A 12168-nucleotide genomic window follows, 5' to 3' on the forward strand; every position below is an offset into this window, starting at 1 on the left:
CCAAGAATCAGGTGCCAGGTAGTGCCTCTATTTCACCCCTGCCAAACCTCTCTAGGTTTGAAGCAGAGACTCACCCCAGGGCATTGGGAGGCCAGTGAGATCAGTCATTGGTATAGTTTGGCCAGAGACTTTAGGCTACATTGTTCATTCTATTAGCTTCTTGAAGAGTCTTCATGAGTGCCATGGAGCCCAAGTAAGGTGGATAACTGAGGAGAGCAGTCCCAAAGACCTCCAGCCCAGCTGGGATCCTCATTTTTTAAAAATTATTTAATAAATTAATTTGAAGTATTTTTCCATGGTTACATGATTCATATTCTTTTCCTTCCCTCCCCCTCCCATAGCCAATGAGCAATTCAACTAGATTTTACATGTATCGTTGATCAAGACCTATTTCTATAATATTAATATTTGCAATAGAGTGATTGCAAATCACTACCTCCCCGATCATATCCCCATCAAACAAATGTTTGTCTTCTGTGTTTCTACTTCCACATTTCTTCCTCTGGCTGTGGATAGCATCTTTCTCCATAAGCCCCTCAGAATTGTCCTGGATCATTGCTGCTACTAGAGAAGTCCATTACATTCAGTTGTGCCACAGTGTATCAGTCTCTGTGTACAGTGTTCTCCTGGTTCTGCTCCTTTTACTATTCATCAATTCCTGGAGGCTATTTCAGTTCACATGGAATCCCTCCAGTTCATCATTCCTTTGAGCACAATAGTATTCCATCCCCATCAGATATCAGTTTGTTCAGCCATTCTCTAATTGAAGGGCAGCCCCTCATTTTCCAATTTTTTTGCCACCACAAAGAGTGCAGCTATGAATATTCTTATATAGGTCTTTTTCCTTATGATCTCTTTGGGGTACAAACCCAGCGGTGCAATGGCTGGATCAAAGGGCAGGCAGTCTTTTAGCGCCCTTTGGGCATAGTTCCAAATTGCTTTCCAGAATGGTTGGATCAATTCACAACTCCACCAGCAATGCTTTAGTGTCCCAATTTTGCCACATCCCCTCCAGCATTCATTACTTTCCTTTGGTGCCATATTGGCCAATCAGCTAGGTGTGAGGTAGTACCTCGATTGTTTTGATTTGCATTTCTCTAATTATTGAGATCCTCATTCTTAATCAGACCCTCTGACACTGAAGGCACCTATTATCCTCTTTAAGCTTCTGTTTATTCATCTGCCAATATAGTACCAACCTCTCAGGTTTGTGGTAAGACTCAAGTGAGTTTTCATTAATGTCTTGTAAACCTTAGCTAACATGCATTTTCCTAGTGCTTGATTGCCCCTCTCTGGTATGTCTCATGTGATGTATGGTAGAGAGGCTTCTAATCTCAATTCACAAATTAGCAAATGACACTACCACTACTCACTTCAGAATAATAGAAAGGTAAACACTTTTACTAACTTGAAATTTTTTTCTGTGCCTGGATTTAGTGGGCATTAACAAACTAAAATTAGAATGTTTCATTTTTCCCAGATAAAATGTTTGCTCACAGTTATCTGTGAAATGGAACAGAGTCGACTCCTTTCATTTTTCTCCAGAGAGAATTTGGGTCAGTTTTTGTGAGCAGGAACTTTAGTCACCACCAAGGGAACATCATTTACTCAATGAGACATGGAAGCTGTTCTTGCCTATAAAATGTGGTCTTGCTTGAAGGTTGCTCTGTAAGTTGTTTTGTCTCTCAGGCCTTTGGGGATCAGCCTGTTATGTGACCAGCTAGATTGTGTGATTTGAAGAATGTTGGACTGGACTTGAGGGGTCCTGAGCTTGGTCTTGACCTTTTCCAATAGCCCTAAGCAACTGGAGTTTCTTCAAACTCTCCAGGCACTTCACTGGTCTGTAAATTGGAATTATTAACAGGATATTTCTGAGGACTCTTAAAACCTGAGTTCTGGGAAGGAACTTAGATCACCAGGGACCAATTCCTTGTTTCACTGTGGGGATGGTGGGGCAGAAGAGGAAGGGTGCTGCAGTGGCAGCAGCATGCTTGACTTGCCCAGGTGTATCTAGTTAGTGATGAGCTGGGGCCAGATTCACTTGTCCTGCCTATATTTGAGATCTGGGGCACCAAGGGTGGATCTCTTTTGTTTAGTAAGCCAAATGCATTGCAAACAGTTGTCTTGGCTAAATTAACTTAGTCATGATGGCAAGGATTATGGAGTTATAAATGGCACAGTGCTGGGCACATGGCATTATAGAAACATTGTTTTCCCTTGTTTTTATAAGGTTTTCTACGTTGAATCTGTTTAAACTTTTCTTTTTAAGATCTCAAAGTGCAATCTCCTGAGGTAAGCAGGTAATTTAGCCTTTTGATTCCCTTTCAGACCCCTGGAGAGCCTCTCAATAGTCTCCTTGGGTCATAATCGATCAGCATTTCTTAAATAGCCAGTGGATACCACCAACTCCTGGGCTAGATTCTGGATATACCTGGACAAAAACCTAACAGGCCCTATTCTCAAGGAGCTTAACTTCTGCTGTCTGTATATACACAGGGAGAAAAGAGAAGAGATATTCTCCAAAAATTAACTTTCTTAAGGTGAAGGGATGGCCTCTAAAAGCCCAGAGAGGGTGGCTGAGATGTTGTCAATGAGGGGTGGGCTGGCCAAGGAAGGGCTTTCATTGCTTACAGTGAGAGCCTGAATTTTATCCTGGCTGCAATGGGGAGCCACCAAAGCTTATTGAGCAGGTCACTTGGACTTGACTTTGCCACTTGTGGAGAAGCTGTCTTGAAAGGGGGCTCCCTGGGCCCAGAAGAGCTTGGTAGGCCATTGCTGGTTCAGGTTGGCTGTCATGAATGGGGAAGTGGGGAAGGGTGCCTTCAAGGTGTGTAGAGGTAGAAATGACGACCCTTGGCTACTGGCTTTGTGGGGAAGGGCTGGAGGTATTCTTAGAAGAGAGATGGAGCCTTGGCTTGGCTCTCCAATAAAATGAGGTAGCTCATTTAACAATCATCTGTACAACCAGTCAGGTGTTCTCATCCATTCACCGTGAGCTGATTTTGTTGTAGTGTAGTCAACAGAAATATCAGACTTAAAGGACTGAGATCATAGACCAGGCTTGGCATTCTACATCCTAAACCATACGGCAGCTTCCTGGGTGTTTTCCACACCTCAAATGTGATTGATGGCAGTAACTCTCAGCAAGAATCTTGTACCCCCTTTCTTGAAATAAACTTACATACTTTTAGTATGGGGAAATGGGTTGCCACTAAGGAGAGGTTCTCAGTGGGATTTGGTCTCCCCCCCCCCCCCCCCCCCCCCCCGGCAAATTTCAGGATTCCTTCAAATGTATCTACTCTTTTAAAAAGTCTTTGTTGGTGACATAGCATTAACCAGCAAACAAAATTGTTTCTTTAAATGGTGCTGCTTTTAAATTGTATTAGTTGGCATCTTTTTTTGGTGGTGGAGCTTCCTTGCCATTAATAGTTTCTGTGTCACTGAAAGATGATCTTTGCCCTGTAGAGAGGAGGAGGCATGGGCATGTTCATCAGAAACAGATTGGCCCTTCTGAGAGTCAGCTTATTTCTCTTCTCATGCCATTTGTTCTGTCTCATCAGTTACATTTAAATATTTGTAAGGGTAACATTCGGGAATGATGCAACTATAACTAGATGAATTTTCTGGTAATGTGTCTTCATAAACGAAATTCAGAGCAACAAATTTTAATTCCTTTTTTCCAGGAGGAACTTTTGGACATTAAAGAACGTCCTCACTCTAAACAGAGGCCTTCGTGCCTTTCTGAGAAATATGACAGGTATGTTTACCATTTTAATGTCACATATTTTCCTGCTATAATTGTCAATTTAGCAGTAACTTTATATTTCTATTTTGGGGGCAAAAGGAGGATTTGCTGTATTAGGACTCTGTATTCTGTTCACCATAAGAGATCTTTGTAATTTTTAAAAATGGATATTGAATCTGCAACCTCCTTACTTGTCCATTTGTTTCTATCTCTTGTCTCTCTGCCTGTTTCTTACCCTCTTTGTCTCTGTCACTCTCTTCATTTCTCTTTCTTACCAACTTTGTGACAACTTTTTATCTACCCCTGTATCTAATGTGTGCCATTTAGACACAGCCCTCTTATTTTAGGTTTTTATACATAAATAGTGTCCCTACACCTCCCTCTATTGGCAGTAATTACTGAAAGCTTCAATAGCTCACGTTCTGTTTCCTTTACCTGTGGCTTATAGGGAAGTCCCTGGGTGCTTCAGTGTCACTCCCTTGTCTTCATCAAGAACAGAACTGAGGAACAACACCTTGCTTTCTTTCAGTGGCTGATTGCTAAGGGTCTAAATTTTCTCTTCACCACTGATAGACAAGCAGGCTCCAGTGAAAACCTTCATTTTTCTACTTTGTACCAAATCTAACTTCTGGAAGTTGAGTATTAGGTAGTTTGTCTCTCTAGATTTAGACCTGCGCAGCTAGGGAGCTACCTAGAAGAGAGAGAGTGCTGGAGCTGAAGTTAGGGAGACTGAGTTAAAATCTAGCCTCAGCTACTTATTATTTGGCCAAGTTAATAAATTTCTTTCAGCCTTAATTTCCTCATCTGTAAAATGGGAAAGTGCTAACCATTAGTACTAATGCCTTTCTAACTATTATCAGTCTGTCACCGGACCTGTTGGCAGCCCATTTTGCTTTACAGAGTTCATCAGGGCTTTTAAAGTAGTGGCATGGCCTTTTCTTTATCCTGGACTCCAATGAAACCTTAAACTAGGATGTGAGCTGTCACTTATTATTAGTGACCTCACAGGGTTTGGGTGGGGGTGTGATGATTTTCACTACCTACTTAGTAAAGATACACTCTCGGTGTTGGAAGAGGGAATGCCTGAGCAGACAAATCATAGATGACTTAGATATTAGCTTGACTGTGAGATTTCCTTGTGGCCTTTGGAGGAAGGGGAGGCTGCTTGGGTGGGAGGGGACCTCAGAATTCTTTGGGTTGCTCTGGCTAGGGGCAAGATGGCCAAGAACTTAAAAGAACTGGGTAAGAGGAACAGCAGTGAAACAACTATGACAGCAAAGCCAAACTACTGGGCCAGCCATCATTTGGCATGTTTTGTGTATTAGGGGAGGATGGGGAGATGCCACTATTCCTTTCACTGTCCTTTCCTGTTCTAGTATTCACTTAAACTTGTTTATAGACAAAGGCTAAGGTCATTGTAGACCAGCTTGTTTGGTGGAGGGTTCACAGTCAGCCTGCCTTTACTCAGTGTGTGATTAATGTTTTCTCTTGATCTGTAGCGATGGCGTCTGGGATCCTGAGAAGTGGCATGCATCTCTTTACCCAAGCTCAGGGAGAAGTTCTCCAGTAGAAAGCTTCAAGAAAGAGCTGGACTTGGAGCGACCTCCTCTGATGCGAAGGACAGCAGGTAAGAGGCTGTTGGCCAAGCAATGGCCAGAGGCCTCGCTCATAGGGACAATGCCGTGTTCTGAAGTAGCCTCCTTGAGACCACAGATCCCTTTAGAGTATTACAACTGGAGACTTCTTTCCACCTGGTATTTTTTTAAATAGGGAATCCTTACCTTTTTTGGCTTATGAAGCCCTTTAGTGAAAGCCTTGGGAAGCCTTCAAACCCCTTCCTTCTCCAAGGTCATGTTGATGAATAATTGGAGGAAGTGCCCAAGTTCATTTGAAGTTAATAAAAATCAAGATAGAACTGTTTTCCTCATCCAGGTTTACAGACCCCCTGAAATCAATGGACAGGGTCCTTGGCAAGGTTATGGCCTCTGGGCTTTCTTTTTTTTCTGATTTGGGAAACTAGTCTGTCCTGTGTGAATCATTCCTGCAACTTGGAGGCCAAGTTTGGCTTCTAGGTTTCTAGGTTCAAGCTTTAGTCCTAGAGGAGGAGGAGTTGTAGGGAATTGGACCTTGGCCCTGGTCCAACTCAACAAGTCAGTCTGGGCCTTTGTTTTCCTGCTACCAATGATGCTCTTCTTTGACATGGATAAATGAGAGATGAATGTAATATGTAACTTGAAGTAAAATTTACAACATGGAACTTGAAATTTGGAAAAGGTGTCTTCCACCTACATTAAAACTGTGACAAATGAATCAAATCTGCTTTCTAAACATTTCACAATGCTCAGTAGATGGTGTTAATGAAGGATTTAGTTTTGCTTGACAGGAGACAGGTGTTCAAAGTCTTGTTCCAAATCCTTGCTTCCTCTAAGCTAGAAAAGAGGTATTCAAGGTAATGCCATCTCTAAAAAAATAATTTGTTAGTGCCCTGGGCACGGCAGAGAGGCTTTCTTTCCTTAGCTAGCTGAAGCAAATATCTGTCAGCAAAAGTAGACACCAAAGAGACTAGAACTGGTTTGATCCTTAACAATTCTACCATGTTTGTTATTTGCCTCTGTTGATTGTTTTGTGGAGACTAATGATGAAAACAAATCATTTTTCTAAAGTATATTCTTGGAAAGAAAAGAAGAACTTGTGCCATCTTTTTTTTTTTAATGGGTGGTATACACGTCTCAACTTTTTTGACTGACTATAGTTCTGCTTCCCTCTATAAAAAGTACCACAGAGAGTGCCCTTGGCCAAGAGAGGAAGGTCACACTGTTGACTCTTTTTTTCCCCTTTTTACAGATCCAAGAGAGCGGGTTAAAGAAGATGATTTAGACGTTGTTCTAAGTCCCCAGAGGCGCAGTTTTGGAGGGGGCTGTCATGTCACAACCTCTGTCAGCTCCCGCAGATCAGGGAGCCCATTGGAAAAGGACAATGATGGTGTTCGAATGATTGGAGGTCGTAGGATCGGCAGTGGGAGGATCATCTCTTACAAAGACCACCGAAGTGGGGACAAAGACTTAAGGGACTGTAGAGACTCAAGAGATCGGGAGAGAGATTATAAGGACAAGCGTTTCCGGGTGTGTTTTTTCATCTCATCCAGTCCTTAGCATGCTCTAGGGGCCTAGGGATCACTTGCTACTTAACTCTGACCTCCTATTGCAATCTTGGGGTCAGAAACTACTTTAAACGTGTGGGCCAGGGCTGGGGAGACTGGAAGGAGGAGAGGGAATCAGTCTTTCTTTTGCCCTGATAGGCATTTATCTTGTTTGGTCACTGTAATAGCTTAGTTCTCTAATCTGCTTTTTTAGAGAGAGTTTGGTGACAGCAAACGTATATTTGGAGAGCGCAGAAGAAATGATTCCTATACAGAAGAAGAGCCAGAGTGGTTTTCAGCTGGACCCACAAGTCAGTCTGAAACCATTGAGCTCACTGGCTTTGATGACAAAATTCTGGAAGAAGATCACAAAGGGAGAAAAAGAACGCGGCGACGTGCCATGTCTGTGAAGGAAGGTCAGTTCCCTTGTCAGAGGTGCAGGGAAGCTTAGATTGACTCCCTCACCACACGTATGTATCATAAGCCTTAAAGTGCTGTCAACAAGAAAAGCTGGGAGAGCTTAAGATTCTCAAAGCTCTTTGTTTAGTGAAGGGAACTTGGAGTCTTTGGCCTTGCTTCTCCTGAATAAGGGCTTGAGGATGGGCAGCCTGGAAAAGGGAACATTCAGATTTTGGAAAACCATTCAGTACCATTTCAGAAATTAGCTGACAAGGTGCCTGCCCCCAGGTGAGCTGATAGGACTGTGTTAGAACTCTGTGGTGGTAGTTTCTTTGGAACCACTCTTATCTCCAGCCAGCAGTATGACCTTCCTCTATTGGCCAAAGGACACTCCCATTGGAGAGTCACGAGGTCTAAATGCTGCTTACACTGTGAGTGATCTTGATAAATAGACACTCTGAGCCTTTACTGCCTGCCCCTTGTGAAAAATGGTGGCGGGCTAGATGACCCACTTCAAAGGCTCTGCTATTGGCTATCCTGTGGCTTCTCTTCTGGGCTGTCGTGTCATAGTTTAAGGGAAATGACTTGCCCAAAGCCAGGCTTTGAGCCCCTACCTTTGGCCACAATCATAGACCACATAGCAAAGACCTCAATCTTATCTAGTCTAACCCACACATGAAAGGAATCTCTCCTGTAACATTCCTAGTGTGTATCCATGGTCACAGTAGGAATCACCAATGATGTGGAAATGTGTACAAGTATTGGAAAAAGATGATAGCTGGGGCTTCCCACCCCTTGGGGGGTTTAGGGATGGGTGTTCTTTTCACTGTCCGTGAATCCATGAAACCATTCCTCATTTTATAGCATTCTGAAACCTTCATCAAAAGTCTTAACACTGAATGAGAGATGAGAATTTGAATCAAAGACCAGGATTTCTTTAGGGAAGAAGCATACTATTCTGCTACTTCTCGTTTCCTGGATTGATCTTGTCAGCTCCAAGATTGCTGTGCCATCTGTATCTTAGAACTAGGGTGCCTCTGATCTGATGCTCTCCTGCATTTTATATTTGATTGATTTCTGGACACTGTAAGGAAGAGCCCTTTGTCACACTACTGATGCTCCCTATTCTGCCACGTAGAGGAAGGAAACCTGGGTCTCCTAGTGCTCTTTAAACTCGATTTTAATATTTTTGGACCCTAGTCATACAGCTTCAGTATAGTCTCTTTGGAACCCAGAGTTTTAAAGGACCTTAGATCAGTTTGAGGAGCATGGAAAGCTCTGAAGGGCTTCACAAAGATGTCTAATCTCCTAATTTATAGTGAAGGAAACTTGGGCTCCAGTTGAGGAGAGGGCTATAGCCTACCTTGCCTGCTGAGACAAGAACCAAGGTCTGCATATTGGCAGAATGACTGCTAAACTAGCAGATGATCTTCCTAAGCAGCTGAAAGGTTTACCATATGGGCCACCTCCAGGCAATGAATACCCAAGGCTTGAATGTCTAGTCTATAAAGACAAGTTACTGCCAGTTAGTGCCCCTTGTTTTTTCTCATCTGCCCTGAGACCTGCTCCAGCCCATTCCTTCAAGACAGTAGCCAAACAACTGGGTGTGGGAAATGGGCTGACCTCTGTCACCCTCCTTTTCTCCCTTCTTGGGAAAGGGGAATTGGCTATCATTTGTTTCTCCCTTAGTTGTTTACAGCTCAGTTATTCTACCTCTGACAGTCTCACATGCACAAATCCTCTTTAAAAATCTCCTTCCCTTCTAAATCTTGCCTGATTCTCTCAGGAGAACATAGGAATCTTCTCCCAATGCCCACACTTCTTTTGCCTCTCACAGGTCCCAGGCTAAACAATTAGCTTTTTTCTATGCATTAGTGTGTTGTGCTGTTTTAATATTTGGTTGATGATAGGTGTCTAATGGAATTTGGATAGAGAAAATCTAATAAAATTGGGTGGCTAGAGAAATGGTGGTCAGCAGTAACTTTGGGGGAAAGGGGGACTCTTGGCCTTTTTGTATCCTTAATTAGCAATATTCTCTACCAGCATATGCTTGATTTTTTTCTCCTTCATTGATTACTAATTATTTCTAGGCAAACTTGAGAAGCGCTAGACTACTAAAATAAGACTTTGCCACGTTCTCTTCTTGGTCTCAGACCATGTCAGCAATGTTTGGAAAGGAGAAACCACCAGTGAATCGCAGTATAATCTTCCAATGAGTTGGAGACTTTTTTCTTTAATAATTGTCTGTGCTTCACCTACTAGTTAAATGTTAAAGACAGAACTCATTAGACAACACTGTCCCGCATGTATTGGAAGTGAGACTGTCCATCTCTGTCGTGACCAGTAACAGTTTCCATACTGGTCTGTGGCCTTCACAGTCCATCCTAGGGAAAATCTTCAATGATGGAAATTCTGACAGCCTCCTGGGCTTGTATTTGTCCTCTCAGAACAAATGACTCTTACATATGGTTGAGCTTCACACCATGGCTGCTTTCTAGGCGAGATCAAGCTGGGCCAGAAATCTCACACACAGACTTTTCTGAAAAGTTTTTTTGTTTTAAGCAGCAGGTTGTAACAAGAACAAAGCCGCTTGTCTAGCTGTAAAATCATCAGCCTCACTGTCTCATAAAAGAAGAGAAGCTGTAGACAAAAAAAACCACTAGTTAGATTAATTGCTACTATTCTGAGGCTATTATCTTTTTCTTAAGTAACTAAAAAGCAACCAAGTTTCTTTCTTGACTTCTGTTTTCACCCCCTCCAATGTACAAAGGGATGAGGGAGGGAGTGGGTCCCCTCCCCTCCATAACAAATACAACACACCTGCTCACTGGGAATGTCTCCAAACCCTGACATTGCCTGCCTGCCCCCATCTGACTGCCTATCTACCTCTGTCAGTCCTCCCTGACCCTATGAAATCATTATCTTGGGGAAACAGTTAAAAGAAGATGGGACGGGCCTGACAGCAGAAGGAACACAGGATTTAGAGTTGGAAGTCTTAGGCTCAGGTCTTAGCTAGCCTGTCTCTGTGCAGTGACTCTTTTGACTTAAGAGGATGAATGGGGTACACTTGGCCTTTCTGATGAGCTCTGGGACCCTGGGCAAGTTATTCTCACACTGCCTAATAAAAGGGGACTGGTGTTTGCTCTCCCTCTCCCCCAGGGCTCTGTGGAGAAGCACTTGACCCCAGGCTGCCAGCTGTACTCCTGGGAGATGAGCATAATATTTATGCCTAGTTCAGTGATTGTTGAGGAATGTACTTTGTACAGTGCAACATGCTATAGAAATGTGAGCTGCTTTTTTATTTTTGCAAGTGGATAAAATCTGCATTGTTGATTGTGGGGCCAAAGAATTCATCCAGTTGGTCAGGGTTTGAACCTGTCTGGGGAAGAAGGCAACTTTTGAACTTCCTATGGTGCTGTCTTGTGATGGGGAGGCCCATGTCCCTTTGTGCCGGGCAGATATGGCAAAGGGGATCATGGTCCATCTTAACCAAGGCCCGAGGACTTGTTTCCCAGTGACTATTTTATTCGAGCACTAATGATGCCGAATTGTAAATGGAGTGGATTCATTTGGAAGTGATGGGTCAGTGTTCTCCCTGGCTCCCCAAAAGCCTCTGGGGTCAAATGTCCAGAGACTATCCTGGGTAGGGAGGAAGCCTTCCATGTTCTAATAGCTTGGAGGGATAATTCTTAACTAGTTATAATCAGGTTAGTGAGTACATGGTGATGGCTAGAAAATACCGAAATGGGGTTTTTCCAGCTATTCAGTCTTCTTTGTAGAGATGATAGTGCTAAGTCTTGCAATGACTTAAAGTTGACTTGATCTGTGGCTTATGTCTTTACACGCCCGTTTATAATGAAGTCCAAAGATTACGGTTCTGACTTCCTCGAATTCTTGCTTAAATTTGTATAGATGAGAAATACTGGAAATTGACCCATGCGCCATCTTTGGCTGGCCGGAGTCCATAGGATGCTAAATCTGGAATTCAAGTTTTCTGGTAGTGTAGAAAGAGAGAAGGCACAGCCAAGTCTGCTTTCCAACCGCTTTGTAAATGATGACAACCCTGGGGGCAGATGGGAATAGGCCCCTGGGCTGGCCCTAGGGGAGGTGAGCCACAACTGCCGGAGGGCTGGCCAGGGCCTCAAGCTTTAGACTTTAAGGGCCTTGGGCCTCCTGTGGCCCACCTGTTGCTCCTTGTGCAGTAGTACCAAAGCTGTGAATGTTGAGTAAGCTGCACAACAGTGATTAGATCTGATTCTTGTCCTCGTGGTTTTGCCTTAAGGAATAGTTTCAGAATACAATGGAGGCGTTGCAGAAGAGGATGAAGTGGAGGTCATTCTTGCCCAGGAGCCCGCTGCAGATCAGGAAGTGCCCAGGGAAGCAGTGCTGCCTGAACAGTCGCCAGGAGAATTTGATTTTAATGAGTTCTTTAACCTTGATAAGGTGCCAGGCCTGGCCTCGGTGAGTGAACCAACACACGTGGCTGCAGTCATGTGGTAACGCATTCTCTTTGAGCCCTTGTGAAATATGTTTTTGATAATATGGATGTGGTCTGTCTGGTGCAGCATTTCCCAAACCATCTTCCTTGGAGCCCTGGTGTTCTGCATGCTTGCCAGTAAGGGGTACCCTGGGGATGTTTGTGCCATTGAAATTCTATCCTGCCAGTATCATGTGGAGGGGCTTTGGCTTAACTCTTATTGGCCCTCTCCCCCCTCACCCAACCTTGACAAGCCCCACTGGGATGCTCACGGCTGAGAGTGTTCCCTTTTGGGAAGCGCTGGGCTAGCATTTGGAGGATGTCCCCCCTCTTGGCCTCACCCACACTTCTGTTATGCTTTTTCTTTTGGTTCCGCTGTTGCTTCATTTGGTCTTTGGAAGCATTTAT

The 12168-nt window shown here is 43.6% G+C and overlaps 1 protein-coding gene across 2 annotated transcripts in view; it reads left to right on the forward strand.

Annotated features, from left to right (window-relative positions):
• Window positions 1-12168, forward strand: part of EIF4ENIF1 (eukaryotic translation initiation factor 4E nuclear import factor 1) — a 53502-nt gene that overhangs the window by 14324 nt on the left and 27010 nt on the right. For both annotated transcript variants that reach the window (XM_056821458.1, XM_056821459.1), the window contains exons 3-7: window positions 3684-3757; window positions 5245-5372; window positions 6590-6867; window positions 7099-7300; window positions 11566-11744. In XM_056821458.1, coding sequence (XP_056677436.1) covers window positions 3684-3757; window positions 5245-5372; window positions 6590-6867; window positions 7099-7300; window positions 11566-11744 — 861 coding nt within the window. The remainder of the gene's footprint in view (window positions 1-3683; window positions 3758-5244; window positions 5373-6589; window positions 6868-7098; window positions 7301-11565; window positions 11745-12168) is intronic.

This window comes from Monodelphis domestica, chromosome 3 (assembly GCF_027887165.1).
Source record: "Monodelphis domestica isolate mMonDom1 chromosome 3, mMonDom1.pri, whole genome shotgun sequence".
NCBI lineage: Eukaryota > Metazoa > Chordata > Mammalia > Didelphimorphia > Didelphidae > Monodelphis > Monodelphis domestica.